Source organism: Panulirus ornatus, chromosome 69 (genome assembly GCF_036320965.1).
Source record: "Panulirus ornatus isolate Po-2019 chromosome 69, ASM3632096v1, whole genome shotgun sequence".
NCBI lineage: Eukaryota > Metazoa > Arthropoda > Malacostraca > Decapoda > Palinuridae > Panulirus > Panulirus ornatus.
The window spans coordinates 21,789,008-21,805,687 of NC_092292.1; the positions used below are offsets into that span (position 1 = coordinate 21,789,008).

General features: G+C 39.2%; 1 protein-coding gene across 5 annotated transcripts in view; it reads left to right on the forward strand.

Annotated features, from left to right (window-relative positions):
* Trpm (transient receptor potential cation channel, subfamily M) overlaps positions 1–16,680 on the forward strand; it is a 246,533-nt gene that overhangs the window by 210,137 nt on the left and 19,716 nt on the right. For all 5 annotated transcript variants that reach the window (XM_071660313.1, XM_071660310.1, XM_071660312.1 and 2 more), the window contains 4 exons: positions 1,594–1,751; positions 3,228–3,374; positions 10,395–10,596; positions 14,473–14,703. In XM_071660313.1, coding sequence (XP_071516414.1) covers positions 1,594–1,751; positions 3,228–3,374; positions 10,395–10,596; positions 14,473–14,703 — 738 coding nt within the window. The remainder of the gene's footprint in view (positions 1–1,593; positions 1,752–3,227; positions 3,375–10,394; positions 10,597–14,472; positions 14,704–16,680) is intronic.

Consider the following 16,680-nt stretch of genomic DNA (forward strand, 5'->3'; position numbering starts at 1 on the left):
GACTGAACCAGGGCATATGAAATGTCGAGGGTAAACCATGGAAAGGTTCATGGTGCCTTTTTGTCAATAGGGAGCTGTGGTGTCAGTGCATTACACGTGACAGCTAGAGAATGGAAGTGAACAGATGTTGTCTTTCTTCATCTGTTCCTGGTGCTACCTCACTAATGAAGGAACTATAATCAGTTTTGAGCAAGAAATTAACTATTGGAGAAAACAATCATTCAAAGGGGGATTACTGTATAACAAAATGATCCAAGATGGGAACTGTTAGGCAAGGAAATGCTCTGGAGTGTGAGCCACTACACATACAGATGGTCTGCAAAGAAACTGCAAAACAAGGAAATAGTCGTGGTTGGGAACTGCTTGGCAAGGGCGTGGTTCAAAACATGAATTACTAGGCAAGTGAAGGGGAATTGGTTACTTATATGTTTCCATTTTTTAAACTCTCTTGAGGGCTTTAAAGAAATGTAATGCCAAAGCAAAATGGGTGAATAGAACGGATTCTGTTTGTGTTTGTACACAAAGTTCTGTTGGTAAGTAACATGGCTTCTTTGACAGAAAACATTTTGAGCACATTTTTTCACAGAACTTCACATTTTTAGGGCTGTTGCACTTGCAACTGAATCTGTAAAATGCAATGACAGTCAGATTTCCTAGAAGTAAGATTTTTTAAGTTTCAAGATAATTGCTCTGGTAGTTATTGTTATAGAGGAAAAGAGGATCTTTCTTTCCTACTTTTCCTACTTTTCACTTGTAATGTTGAAGAGAGCTGTTCTGCAAGTCATGCTTAGAGAACAACTTGCCATTAATCATTCTAATAGTCTGAAAAAAAGAATTTACAAGTCTGAAATTGAAACACAGCTTTGTAGGTAGCAGTTGTGTATCCTAACCATAGAAACAGCATGGGAAAATGGAATATGTGTACCACCAAAGTGCAGCAGCCAAAGATTGCTTCTGCAGTTGCACTCAGCATCTCAGTATCAGTAGCTGTAAGATGAAAGTAAAAAATGTGCAATAGAAACAAAGTACATTGAATATGAGTCACAGGATGAAAACACTAAATAGCTGTTTCACAGTAAAATATGCGTGAAGACTCACAAAAGGTATGAGAGAAAATAAGGGGCCTGCAGCTCCTAATCATATCTTGATTGCAAAAATCCTTCACATTTATAATATTTCAGTTAGAATGGAATGACCGAAACATTAGTTTGACCAACACAGACGAATTTTTAAAAGATGCTTAGGTTGGTGATGGAAAGGTGCAATAAAAGTAACAGACACAGCATATAGATTGCAAAATGATAATGACCGTTGCCTGTTGCTGACGTGAGTGAAAACCAGGAATGGGGTATTGAGTGTGCTACATCTGAATTTAAGCTTATGATGGAAGCCTTGTTCCCTCTCAAGAGATAACAGCAGTCGTTCTTCCACACATTATTATCCCAAAGAACAGAGGAAGGAATTACCCACAAGCTATTAGTAGGAATTTGCCTATTATTAACAAGAAGAGTTAGGCTATTTCATTTCTTTTGTTCACTATCTGACTCCTGTTATGAAGAAATTGTCGTTTAAAACATTGAATAATTTCAACAGATTGCATATGTATTCTTCCTGTGCCTCTACACATATGTTGTCCTGGTTAGACTTCCAAAGCAACCAGAATGGATGGAATGGTATGTGGTTGCTTACATCTCAACTCTCATCCTTGAGAAAATACGTGAAATACTCTCCACTGAACCTGTTGAACTCAAGTAAGTAGTTACAAGCAATTTCTTAATGTGGATTTGGGTATCAGTAGTTCCAGTTTTTCTGTAGATAAGTAAACATTTTATAAGGAAAGAGAGAAGCTTATCATAGAGGATGGTATAAATGCAATGTGTGAATTTAAAAGTTTGGATAATAGATTTATTTGGCCATAAGAAAAGCATGAAAAAAAAATTACTTTTAACTTTAGATAACTCTAATTTTGATATATATACCTCACCCCCACTTTGCAAGGGAAGTGTGTCCCTTCCCTCTTAGTGACCACTCTGACATACAACTTATAGGTATACTTAGCAGACTTATGACAGGCATTCTCCCAGTCCTTAGGTACTTTGTCTTGGTCCAGACATACAAATGAAAATCTCAACTGACCAATCAACGACATTGTTGTCCCTCATTTGAGATATTCATCATGCAATCCCTTCCATTCCAGCTGCTTTGCCACACCTCATCTTATGCAAGGCTTTCACCATTTTATCTCTTTTTGGAAACCAACGCCATGACTCTTTCACTCCACATACCACCTTGTTTCAAAAACCCACATCTCCCACTCTGTCATCCGACATATTTAAGTCATTCAAAGTACCTACTCCATCTCTTCTTCACTTTTTTTTTTTTACTTAGGTGTTTTCCACTGTGAAAACACTATTTAACTTGTTATCCAGTTCCTTACGTGTCCTTACATCATCCTCAACAATTCTTCACTCTTGATTCTTTAACACAATTAACATGATGAATTTACAGAAAAGTTTCAGATTTTTACTGACATATTCTTTTCAAAGTTTGTTTTTTTTTCTCCTCTCTTATCCTGGTGTGCTTGTTCCTCACTCTCTTATATTTTTGTAAATACTGCCTGACTGGATTGCTGTCTGTATCTTCACCATTGTACATCTCAAAGTTCCTTTGCTTTTTGACATCATTTAATTATCCAGTTTCTCTTACAATTCCCTCTGTATTTATGGCTAGAGGTACCCATATTCTGGAGGTACCTATTTTCGTACTCCTTCATGGTAAGTTTAATGGAATCTCACTGCAAAGCCCTGTTTCAATCTATATTACCACAGAAACTGTTAAGGTTTGTGTAAGTTCCAAGATTATATCCCTTTTTACTGTCTTGTCCTACCTCTACCCTTTTAATGTTCTCATTACCACATAGCATACTTGATATTTGCTTGATAATTTTTTTTCCGGTTCAAGTATCATATATAGTATTCTCAGTATCCATGTGAGAAGATAAGATCTAGTAATATGTGTGTGTCTTTGTGTAGTCTATTTTTTCTAGTGCAGCATCTTTTCTATTTTTGTTATGTGTGCTTTGTATACTGAATAATCTGTATTTTTAGTTTTGTTTTCCATTTATATAAGTAAACGCATATATATGAAAGGGTATAGAATTAATAAGGGAAATGATTCTGGTAGTGCCTTGAAGTATTTTTTCCATTCATAATCATTTGTCTTTACAGGCAGAAAATTGCAGTATGGTCTGATAAGCTGTGGAATGTTTGCGACATGATTTTTGCAGTGCTCTTCATGGCTGCTTTGCCCCTAAGATTCCAGGAACAAACTATGCAAACTGGACGTGTGATATATTGCGTTGATATCATATATTGGTCAGTTTCATGTGTGATTATTTTGGGAGTAAATTTGATGTACTTGATTATTTTTCAAGAGGTTAAGGATAGATTGATGAAAAGATTCCCTATAGATTAATGAAAATATTCCCAACTATGAATATTTTCTGAATTGCTGTTTTATCATGGCTGAAGCCTTTTCAGGTTTCCAATAAACTTTGACTGGACCATTTTAAGGGATAGAGGATGAAAAGGGAATGTAGTGCATTTGAGAAAATGAGAGCCTAGTTGGTATCATCATCATAAGCATGCTACATCACCGATCTTGCTTGGAACAGATTTGGCCTTAGCCCTTTAATACTTGATTATTTAATCATCCTTTGTATTTCTGAATATAATTGTTTAACATTTTCCCATAATCTGAATGCACTCTATGTTCTTTTCAGAGGACATCTAAATGTTTCCCAGAATGCATTAATAGTGCCCTTGTATAAAGGTAATGTTTAAATCATTATAAGTTCATTGAGTATACAGTACTCTGTACCCAGTCCGGTGTTTGGGAGGGTAGTGATTGAAAAGATAAAGCTGTGCACAAAGTTGGGGAGCAACAATGTCATTTCAGAAGAGACAAGGGACATTTAGACCAGGTGTTTGATTTGAAGAATGTGTGTGTGAATTATTTGGAGAAAGAGTGATTTGTATGAGGCATTAATGGATCTGGAGAAACCATATGGTAAGGTTGATAGAAATGGTTAATTCAAGATGCTGCTTTAAGTATATGGGATAAATGAAAATGTACTGAAAACAAGGGAGAGTTTTTATGAATAGAGCAAGGTATGCATGCATAGTAGTAGAAATAGGGGAGTTGCATGGTTCCTGATGAAAGTGGATCTGCATCAAGGATATGAGATGTCATGATGGCTTTTGAGCCCTTAAATGGCAGAATAGTTTTGGAAATCTCATCACCGTATGGATAAGAAAAAGTCAAAGTATTTGCCTTTATCAATTGATAAATTGACATGCAAAAGTTGAAAAAAATCATGAAAGGTAATGTAACTATTTTTGTGTTGGTGGAGTGCTAAGTAAATGAGAGGAGAGGGTGTGGTTGACATGCCTGAAAGCGTAAGAAAAGGGACGTGGAGATCTTGTTTCTTTCTCTTGAAGTTGCTTTTGCAATACACTTTTGATTCTCTCACACACGTGCAAACACACACTTACACACACACACACACACACAGAGTCTTGGTGGTGAATAACACAAAAAACTTAGAAATATTGCAGTATGCACACTGAAAGTAAGAGGGAGGAGTGGCAGCTCTATCATTTCACTTCAACATAAGAAGGAAGGATATGAAAGGCCTGTCTGTTTGTATCCAACAAGAGTACTCTGATCTCTTACACAGGAATAGTGTTGGTGATGATAACATTATATAGAGGTCCCTTGCCTACCCTTGTTTTGAGTATACATGCTTAGAATAATGTATACCATTCTACAAACCACAGCATCAAGTTTTAAGTACCCTTGGTTCTTCATTACCAAAATTTTATCCATGCATTGGTTGAGTGTCAAGTGGCCATTACCTCCTTGTGGTCCAGCCCAGCAGACCACCAATTTTAGGAAGAGACAGGAGGAGTCAGAACTAAGCAGTGTTGCTTGGGCAATTGTTGATGTAGCCCATTGTGTGGCATATCTGGCTGGCTGATCTGTAGGGGTATGGAGATGCAGCATCAGTGATGACATACTACCACTGAAATATTACCTTATATCATAAGAATTTTTTTGATTACACATGACATTCTTTTACCCTGAAATGTTAATCATAGGACTTAACATATCTATTTCAAAGGTCACTCCCCCTTACTCCCCATTTTCCTTAGGCCATATACCTTGCCAATCATGATTTTGCCACAAAGGATCTTCCAGGAAAGTAACTCCAGTGGTTGGCAAGGGACCTCTGTATATAGAAATATTACAATATGCACATTAGATAATACACTGCACACATTGAATAATACACTACACACTATAGTTTGCTGTCAGAATATACTTAGAAATATTCTGGCTCATTATTATCATGTTTTCAAAATTCTACCTTACTCCAAGACTATGTAAAAGAGAAAATTAATTGCAGTTGTTTCATATTCTCCAAGTGTGAAAGTGGTAGGGACACAGAAAGGTGGGAATGCAGATGGAGGGATCCCATGTTGATTCCCTTCCCCTTACTCCCAGTAAAATCACTCTCTGATCCCTATTTCTTCACATTTCATTTGTTTTTCATCTTCACTTTCCTCTCTAACTGAGACATACTCTGCATGCCACCCACAGTAGGAATCCCTTCTATCCTCATAAGGCTCCTGCAGCACTCAGGAAGTAGGCGTGTGCACCAGTCGGAACCACAGCTCATAAAATGTTGCATATGTGTCTGCGTGTAGAGAGTGCAGGACAGATGAGCTGTAACTGCTTGGTGTCTTCTTATGGTAGTTGCATTGAGGGCATGAAGGTCATGGAATATGTTGAATTGTTGTTTGTTGTGTTGTAGTGATGGGTGATGTCCAAATCATAAGTGGGAGGGTATGACTCATATTTGTTTAGGGGGATGTGGTTTCAGGAGGCTGAATATCCAGAGGATTGGATTTGAATTCTGAGTTGGGAGGTCAGTACTTTAGCGCTTGTTGGGTTATCTCAGTGTCAATGTGTTTTGTCTCTATGATTCTTGAAGATGGAGGGATGTGTGCATAGAGGTTGCTGAAGTGTGAGTCAGCAATAAGCTTTTTATTTCTTCTTGGGGGAAGATGGTTAGTTATAGAGAGATTAAGATGGGAGGGAGTCTTGGGCTGTTGCATAGATTTGGATGCTGAGAATGTCAAGGTGGACCTGTTTCAGGAGAATCTATGTTTCATTGTGACGGTGTTGAGTGTTTGTTATTGCTTGGCAGCAAGTGATTTCTGAGAGTATTATTTTGTGTGGTTTGCAGCTTTGTTATATTTGCTTTTGATGGGATGAAAAACCAGGGAGGTGAGTAATAGTTGAAAGTGGAGCAAATGAATTATTCATAAGAGATGGGTTTTTTCCCAAAAGTCTGGTGTCAGTATAAGGGCATTATTTTGTGTTTTAGTTTTATGCTCATGTTTGTGGTATGAATGTTAAGTGTGTAGTAAGTTATTTAGAATGATTTATGACTGGAGTGACTGAAGACTTCAGTGGAGGTGCAGACAGTCTGTTCAGGATGGTGTTAGGGTGATATGATGTGATTGTAAGGTCATTTGCATATGAAAGGACTCTCATGTTGAGGTTTGCTTGAGGTAAGTAGAAGTTGTGTCAGAAGAGACTGAAGAGTGTTGGAAAAAGAAGTTTCTTGTGAAACTTTGTTACAGAGTTTTATTGTTTTACAGGTAAAGCCATTGTGGGTGTTTCTGGCATGGCTGCCAGCTACGAAATTGGCCAACTACTTCTTATCTTTGTTGTGGAGGGTGGTGTTAAGTATTTCTTGTGTGAGGTTGTGTTTAGGGATAGCATCAAATACCTTTTTGATGTTAATTGCCATTGATGCTGTGTTTAAAGGGGTTGTGGTTGGTTGGATCCATCTAGGATATGTTATCTGAGTTCAATGTGTAGTGTGATGGTGGAGTGTTTTGGTTTGAAGCCATGTTGTGTGGGTAAAAGTGGGATGTTTTGTTTGATTTTGTTGGAGATCATTTTTACTCAGACTTTGATACATATGACTATATGTATTCCTTCTCATCACTAAGGTCATTGGCATAACCAGACTTTACTCTCATATGCCACACATGAAGAGTCACCTTCAAGAGGTTGTATCATTGTCAATGGCTGAAAAGAAATACAAACTCTTTGAGGAACTTTCTTCTCTTAAGGAGACCATTGTTTCCCTGTTACCTTGAAGATGCAAGAGCCTCATTGAAATGGTCCTGGGAATACATAATGAAAAAAGAGCTTTGATCATCCAACTGCATTCGTATCTTTTGCAGGGTGCTATACACCCGATCTGAGAGGTCAGCAAGTGTGTATATCTATCTATGTGTGCTCCTACACCATATCTAAAGAAGCACAAAGGGTTCTTAAAGAGGGTTCAGAGATGGGCAACAAAGATAGACATAGTGAAGAGAGCTAAGATACACAGAAAGACTGGAGGTTTTAGATTTACCCACCAGGGAAGAGTGAGGAGTGGCCTGATCACAACTTTTAAGTTTTTAAAAGGGATTAATGATGTGGACAGAGGACAGTTCTTGGGGAAATGTAGGGATATACCAACCAGAAGACATAACACAAAATGAAGAAACTTGTAAATAAGGATGAAAAGAAATACTTTTATGGTGGTAGATGAATGGAACAGATTGAATAAGGACATGGTTAATGCAGACATCATTCGTAGATTTAAGGGGTTGCACAATAGTAGAGATGGGGCCCCATGAGTGAAAAACTCCCTCCCCAACAGTCCAAATAGATAATTATAGCCCCCTGTTGAAAACCAGGCCCATAGACCTTTCTGTGATTTCCCCTGGCTGCTTCATGTGCTCAGATTCAGTCCATTGACAGCATGTCATTCCCTGTATACCAAATTGCTCAAGTTCCCTGTATCCTGTACATGCCTTTCGCTTCTTTTATGTCCAGGCCCCAAGCACTCAGGATCTTATTCCCTCCATCCTTCCATTTCCAGTTTGGTTTCCCTCATCTTCATGTACCCTCCACTTCTGACACATGCATCCTCTTTGTCAACCACTCCTCACTCATTCTCTCCATATGTCAAAACCATTTCAGCACACCATCTTCATGAGGAAGGTGGAAGCTGGGCAGGTGAGAAAGAGTAGTGAGTGGTGGGATAAGTAAATTAAGTTGCTAGCAAAAGAGAAAAGAGAGATGAATGGGCAGTACTCAGAGGGAAATAGTGCGAGTGATTGGGAAATGTACAATAGTAAATGGAAGAGGTCAAGAGGAAGGTGCAGGGAGAATAAAAAGAATGTTTGGAAGGAGGGCAGTAGAGTGAGCAAAACAAGAGAACAAATGGTAGCAATGAAGAATAGGGCAAACGGTGAAGTGGTAACAGGCAGTGATAATTTGAAGAAAAAATGAAGAGAGTACTTTGAAAGACTGCTGAATGTGTTTGATGATAGGGTGGCAGATGTACAGTGTTTGGGGTAGGGAAAAATACAAAGTGACAGTTATGGCAAGTGGTATGATGAAAAGAAAGGAAGTAGTGAAAGCCTTTCATAGTATGAAATGTGGCTAGGCAACTGTACTGGATGTTACTGCAAGTGAATTTCTTAGCAAAAGGGGGTGGGGGGGAGACTATGGTGTCAATTGATTGGTTAGAATTTTCAATATATGTTTATATCTTAGTGATGTGCCTTAGGATTGGTGGAAAGCATGTGCAGTGCCACTGTATTAGGGCTAGGGGTACAAAGGTGAGTGTTTGAAAAACAGAGGCATAAGTTCATTGAGTGTATCTGGTGTGCTCTGTGGAAGAGTGGTGAATGAGAAGTGGTGGCATGCAGAGAACTTTGGATTGGAGAAGAACAATGTGGTGTCAGGAATGGCAGAGGTTGTGAGTTTCAGGTGTTTGCTTTGAAGAACATGCCAAATACATAGAGAAAAAGAAGGATTTCTTTGAGGCATTTATGAATATACAGAAAGCATATGACAGGATTGATAGATGATTTGTGGGAAGTGTTTCAAATATATGATGTACGAGAAAAACTATAGGAATGAGTTTTTATCAAAAGAGTAAGGCATGTGTGTGAGCAGGAGGAGAGGATGGTGAGTGGCTATAGGTGAAGGTGGCTGTTTGATTTGTCTATGTATAGTTTGGTGAGGGAGGTAACTGCAAGGATCTTGAAGCAAGAAGTAAGTATGTAGTTAGGAGGGCCTGGGAGGTGAGTCATTTGTTGTTTGCTGATGGCATGGCACTGGAGGCAGATTTGAATAAGACTTTGCAGTACCTGATGTCTGAATTTAGGAGGTTATGTAGAAAGACAAAAGTTGAAAGTAAATGTGAATAACTGCAAGGCTATTAGGTTTAGCATTGCAAAGGTACAGGTTAGTTGGGGTGTGAGTTTGAAAAGAGAAAAGCCAGAGAAAATGATGTAATTTTGATACCTCCGAGTGGACACAGCAGTGAATAGAACTACGGAAGTCGAGGTGAGTCACCGCATGAGTGAACAGAAAGTACAGGGAGTATTAAGGAAGGAGTGGAAAAAGAGGTCACTTTGTGAAAGGGTGAAAATGGGTATGTTTGAAGGAACAGTATTCCCAGTGGTGTTGTATGGATGCAAGGCATGGGTTATAGATGAAAATTTACAAAAGATGGTAGATGCTTTGTAAATGATAATCATTACCTCATCAGTTGACAACATTTTGTGGTAAACTTATATATCATCAGTAGATGATTATAAAAGCTTAGTGATTAATTTACTAATTAAACAGTCAATATACTGAGGATAATTTCACATTACTTAGGTACAAGTCTAATTCTTTTTGTTGAGGTGATTGATTTGAGTTACACGTTTGATAGGCCAAATGCAAGTGAATTTATGATTGTTGTATTTGAAGCTTTGCAAATCATTTACAGAAGAAGACTGTTGAAACATGCCCAGGTTTCACAAACATATTACAGAACTTTTGGGCAGTCTTTTGTGTATGTAACCAATAATCTTTTTGTGTCATAACTTGAATGCTTTCAACAAAGCAGCACATTGTTTTGATACCACTGGATCTGGGCAGTCCATAACTGGACCTTACACTACTATGGATAAAATGAATCTGGTAGCTAGCAAGCATTTGCAACAGATTCAGGGACCCTAGTGGTAGGAATAAAAAATAAGTAACTTTCATTTATTTAAGGAGCTTACTGACTGGGTCATAGAAGTGCTGATACTTTATTAGGGTGGTTGGAATCTTTCAGTCATCAGTCATTGTTTTTCTGCTCTAAATGAACAAGACCGGCAAATATGATTTTTGAAGCTTTTCTTATTGGAGAAATAATAAGAATGAAATTCTTCTAAGACATAATGAAAAGGTTTACTGATTCTGAATTTTTATTACAGGTATCTAAGAGTTCTGGAAATTTTATCTGCTAACAAGTATCTTGGTCCACTGGTGATGATGATGGGAAAGATGATAAAGAACATGGCTTATTTTGTGGTGTTGCTTTTGGTTGTACTTATGGCATTTGGTGTTTGCCGACAAAGTATCCTCTTCCCCAACGAGGACCCACACTGGAGACTTGCTAGGCATATATTTTACCAGGTATGATGAGAGCATTCTGTAAGTATATAGTGCAAAACTTTTGCTTAATATCTGCAAATTGGTCATCACTTATTTGATAATTATGTGTGGACTGAAGTATAATTGTAGGATGACTATGGCTATTTTTGAAGTGATAATCCAAGGAAGAAAGAAAATTTGTTAGGATTTTTTTTTTATTGAGGGGGAGAGAGATGACTGTTAGGATGATAATGTAATAGAAATAGTAATGACTAAAGGGGGAGGGAACAGGGGGGCTGGAAACCTTCCCCTTCTTGTATTTTAATTTCTAAAAGTGGGAACAGAAGGAGTCAACCCGGGAGTGCTCATCCTCCTTGAAGGCTCAGATTAGGGTGTCTGAATGCATGTGGATGTAACCAAGATGAGAAGAAAGGAGGGATAGGTATTATGTGTCAGGAAGGAAATGTAGGTTTTCTGGCCCTGAGTGAAATGAAACTCAAGGGTAAAGGGGAGAATGGTTTGGAAAAGTCTTGGGAGTTGGTGAGAGGACAAGAGCTAAGGAAGGAGTAGCACTACTTCGGAAGCAGGAGTTGTGGGAGTGTGTCATAGAGCATAAGAAAGTAAATTCTAGATTGATGTGGGTTAAACTGAAAGTGGATAGAAAGAGATGGATGATTATTGGTGCTTATGCACCCGGTCATTAGAAGAAAGATCATGAGAGGCAAGTGTTTTGGGAGCAGCTGAGTGAGAATGTCAGCAGCTTTGGTACACGGGATCAGCTATTAGTGATGGATGAATTAAATCCAGAGGTGAGTAATGTGGCAGTTGAGGGTATAATAGGTGTACCTAGGGTATTCAAAGTTGTGATTGAAAATGGTGAGGAGCTTGTGGGTTTTTGTGCTGAAAAAAGACTAGGGATTGGGAATACCTGGCTTAAAAAGAGCGATATTTATAAGTATTCGTATGTGAGTGGGAGAGATGGTCCAAGGGCATTATTGGATTACATGTTAATTGATAGGCATATGAAAGAGTCTTTTAGATGTTAATGTGCTGAGAGGGGCATCTAGTGGGATGCCTGATCACTGAAGATATATAGAGGTTTTCAGAAAAGAGAAAATGTTGGGGAGAAGAGAGTGGTGGCATGAGAAAGGTGGGAGGTGGGCAGATTAGAAAGGCTAGTGAGTGGTGGGATGAAGAAGTAAAGTTGTAAGTGAAATAGAAAAGAGAGGCGTTTGTATGATACTTACAAGAAAGAAGTGCAAATGACTGGGAGATGTATTAAAGAAAGTGGCAGGAGGTCAAGAGGAAGGTGGGAGAGTTGAAAAAGAGTGCAAATGAGAGTTGGGGTGAGAGAGTATCATTAAACTTTAGGGAAAATAAAAAGATGCTTTAGAAGGAGGTAAATAATGTGTGTAAGACAAGAGAACAAATGGGAACAGTGAAGGGGGCAAGGAGGGAAGTGATAACAGGTAGTGATGAAGTGAGAAGGAGATGGAGTGAGTATTTTGAAGGATTTTGAATGTGTTTGATGATAGAGTGGCAGATGTAGGGTGTTTTGGTCTGGGTGGTGTGCAAAGTGAGAGGGTTAGGCAGAATGGTTTGGTTAAGAGAGAAGAGACAGTGAAAGCTTCGCAGAAGGTGAAGTCTGGCAAGGCTGTGGGTTTGGATGGTATTGCAGTTGAATTTATTAAAAAGGGAGTGACTGGTTGTTGAATGGTTAGTGAAAATAATCATTGTATGTATGGATCATGGTAAAGTGCCTGATGATTGGTGGCATGCATGCATAGTGCCATTGTACGAAGGCAAAGGGGATAAAGTTGAGCATTCAAACTACAGAGGCATAAGTGTGTTGAGTATTCCTGGGAAATTTTGTGGGAGGGTATTGATTGATAGGGTGAGGAATATACAGAGCATCAGATTGGGGAAGGGCAGTGTGGTTCAGAAATGGTGGAGGATATTTGGATTAGGTGTTTGCTTTAAAGAATTTGTGTGAGAAATACTTCAAAAAACCAACTGATTTGTATGCAGCATTTATGGATTTGGAGAAGGCATATGATAGGGTTGATAGAGATGCTTTGTGGAAGGTCTTAAGAGTTCTGGTGTGGAAGGTAAGCTGCTACAAGCAGTGAAAAGTTTTTATCAAGGATGTAAGCATGTGTACAAGTAAGAAGAGAGGAGAGTGATTGGTTTCCAGTGAAGGTTGGTCTGTGGCAGGGGTGTGTGATGTCCCCCATGGTTGTTTAATTTGTTTATGGATGGGGTGGTTAGGGAGGTGAATGCAAGAGTTTTGGAGAGAGGGGCGAGTATGCAGTCTGTTGGGGATGAAAGGACCTGGGAAGTGAGTCAGTTGTTGTTCACCGATGATACAGCGCTGGTGGCTGATTCACATGAGAAACTGCAGAAGTTGGTGAATGAGTTTGGAAAAGTGTGTGAAGGAGAAACTTGAGAGTAAATGAGAATAAGAGCAAGGTTATTAGGTTCAGTAGGGTTGAGGGACAAGTTAGTTGGGATGTAAGTTTGAATGGAGGAAAATTGGAGGAAGTGAAGTGTTTCAGATATCTGGGAGTGGACTTAGCAGCGGATGGAACCATGGATGCAGAAGTTAGTCACAAGGTGCGGGAGGGGCTGAAGGTTCTGGGAGCCATGAAGAATGTGTGGAAGGAGAGAATGTTATCTTGGAGAGCAAAAATGGGTGTGTTTGAGGGAATAGTAGTTCCAACAATGTTTTATGGTTGTGAGCCATGGGCTATAGATAGGGTTGTATGGTGAAGGGTGGATGTGTTGGAAATGAAATGTTTGAGGACAATAAGTGGAGTGAGGTGGTTTGATCAAGTAAGTAATGAAGGGGTAAGGGAGATGTGTGTAAATACAAAGATTGTGGTTGAGAGAACAGAAGAAGGTGGGTTGAAATTAATTGGACATATGGAGAGAATGAGTGAGGAAAGATTGACAAAGAGGATGTACATGTTAGAGGTGAAGGGAACAAGAAGTGGGAGACCAAATTGGAGGTGGAAGGATGGAGTGAAAAAGATTTTAAGCGATTGGGGCCTGAACATACAGGAGGGTGAAAGGTGTGCAAGGAATGGAGTGAATTGGAACAATCTTTTTTCATCTTTTTTTAGAAGATGTTCTTCTTCCAATCTAAAGATCATCATGGATTTGCACCTAATAACCTTTCCTTGGATAACTTCCTGAATTTGCTTTTTTGGCCCATATTTCTGTTATTTCTTGCACTCGTGTTACATCCTCTGCCTTGTCTTTTGTTGTATCCATAATTTGCTCTTTCACTTTTTCACTGTAGTCTCTGCGCCCTCTTAAATCTGTCATCCATTGTACCACATACTTCAACTAGCATCCTGCCTTTGACTGTATACACAGCCTTCTCAGCAAGACTATCCAGTACTCTTACTTTGTCTATCTGCTTTGGAATCTTCAGTATCCTTATCACTCAGTTCCACCTCATTATGGTTTTTCCGTCTAGCTTCTTTCCTGATCTTACTCCCCACATTTATTTTCCTTCACCAAGTTATCTCCTGTTTTCTGCAGGGAATGGAAATGCCTGTTTCAGGGCCTTGAATGTGCCAAGGTGGTTGTCTGTAGGATACAGAAAATAGGGGTAGCCATGCTGGTTTAAAGTTTTGAACAGGACCATGATGCTTGTTCAAGTAGGAGTAGCCATAGTGGTTTAGAGTGGTGAACAGGACAATGATGCTTGTTCACATGGCAGAAGAAGGTGTAAGCCCTCGGGGTGAGGGGTAATTGGGCTCACTTAATCCAATGGAGAGCTGGGATTTCTCAGTATCATGGTTGCCGTACAAAACCCATTTAGGAAAAATCAGACTGTGAAACCCCTTTTTTTATTGTTTTTATTTATGAATCTCTTATAATCATACTGATTACCATCCTTTTTCTTTACAGCCATATTTTATGTTGTATGGTGAGGTGTTTGCGGGTGACATTGATCCTCACTGTGGTGATGAAGGTGAAATTCCATGTCATCCCGGCCGCTGGATTACTCCAACCGTCATGTCCATGTACTTGTTAGTTGCCAACATCCTCCTCATCAATCTTCTTATTGCAGTATTCAACAACATTTTCACATCAGTCAACTCCATCTCTCATCAAGTCTGGATGTTTCAGAGATTTCAGGTGAGGTGTGTCTCAGATATTCATCACATCTGATTTGCCTAGTTTTTAGTGCAGTTCTATTCTTGATTTCAAAGCTATTCAGGATACATTTTATTTCTATATCAAACAATGAATTGGGACTGTAAGCCTGTTTTCACCGGGTGTCTTCCTGGTAAATCACGTACATCTGGGAAAATCCCAAAGATTTTCAAGTTAGAATCATTAGTCACATAAAAGCCCTCCACAGGTTCTAGTCAACCAGGGGATCAATATTTAGCCTGTATCTCTAAGAACATTAGTGGCACCAACACTCCATTTCTCACTTTGAAAACTCTTCCAAGACTGATTTGTGTATGATATCTCATTTCGATTTAAGCTACACTTGCATACTTATTAAATGTTCATTAAGCAAGTGTTGTGATTACCCAACATATGATAGTCAGTTTGATGCAGAACATAAAGATTATGTGAGCCATAAGATGGGTTTGGTGGTAAAGGTCCTGGATGCAGTGAGAAGCATGTGGAAAGAAAAATTACTGTTTGTTAGAGTTAAGATGGTTATGTTTTGATGGTTTAGTTGTCTCGAATGCGTTAAATTGATGCAAGACATGGGCCTTAGATAAAGATTTTTTTGTTTGTTTGGAAGGGGATGGATTTGATTGAAATGAAATGTGTGAGAACAGTATGTGGTTTAAGGAGGATTGATCAAATAAGAAATGATAGGGTAAAAGGAAAGTGTGGTAGTGAGAGGAGTATGTATAAGATAGCTGAAGAGGGTGTCCTGAAATGGCTTGGACATATGGAGAGGATGACCCAAAGGATGTATAAGGAGGAAGTGGAGGAACAAGGAAAATAAGATAACTGAGGATGAGATAGAAGGGTGAAGTGAAAGAAGGTTTTGAGTGCTTGGAGCCTGAACAAGTAGAGCCAGGGGGTTGCATGAGTTAGAATGAAGTGCAGCAAAATGGTATACAGCAGGCGACATTGTGTCATTAGGCTGAACCAGGTCATGTAAAGCAGTCAGGAAATGATGGAAAAGTCTGTGGAGCCTGGCTGTGGATAGGAGGCTCTGGCTTCATTGCAGTTTGAGAGTGGTTGTGAGTAATGAGGCTGTGTTTTGCCTGTTCCTTGTGCTGTCTTACTGACATGGGAAATGCTGAACAGGTATAAAGGAATGTAAGGTAATGTAAATATGTGTATATTTGGGGAAGCAGTGCTGACATGATGGAGAGAAGTGTGTGGCATTTGGAGGTGGGCATGTGAGAAAATGTAATAAGTGGAGGAAGGATGAAACAGAGTTACCAATGAAAGAGAAAAGAGTTGTATAGGTGGTACTTACAGGGAAGGAGTGCAAATGATTGGGAGACGTGTGAGAGAAAGCAACAGGAGGTCAGGGAGAAGGTGCAGGGGATGGAAAAGAGGGCAAGTGAGTGTTAGAGTGAGCAAGTATCAGTAAATTTCAGGGAGAAAAAGATGTTTTGGGAGGCGGTTAATAGTGTGAAAAGAACAATAGCACAAATGGGAACATCTGAGAAAGGGGAAGATATAGCTGTTCAGGAAATTGTATGTACATCATAGAGACTAAACAATCTTCCTGGACTCCATACTCAGACCTTCTTTGAGTCCTTTCTTGGCATGGGTTGAGGATGTGTACGAGTGATTTAAAATACCATATAGTATCCGCAAAAAACATTGTTTGTGCCCCACATGCTCTCAAAGGAGATGCATAGCTAAGATTTATTGTGGGCACAAGCATATGACTCTCTCTTTGTACATCTGGTCATTGAGACTAATGTTTTTAATGATGTAAGCACTGGCAACCCTCCTCATTGTGCCTCATGTTGTCTTGGGGTAATGATGTTCTTCCTGACTGCCATTCAATTTTAGGAATTTTGCTTCTGTGCACTGTTTTTTTTCCACCTGTGCTTCAAGATGGTTGGTTTTTACCTATCTAAGAAAAAGAAAGCCCAAATGCTTGCCTAGAAGCAAGAAATGTGG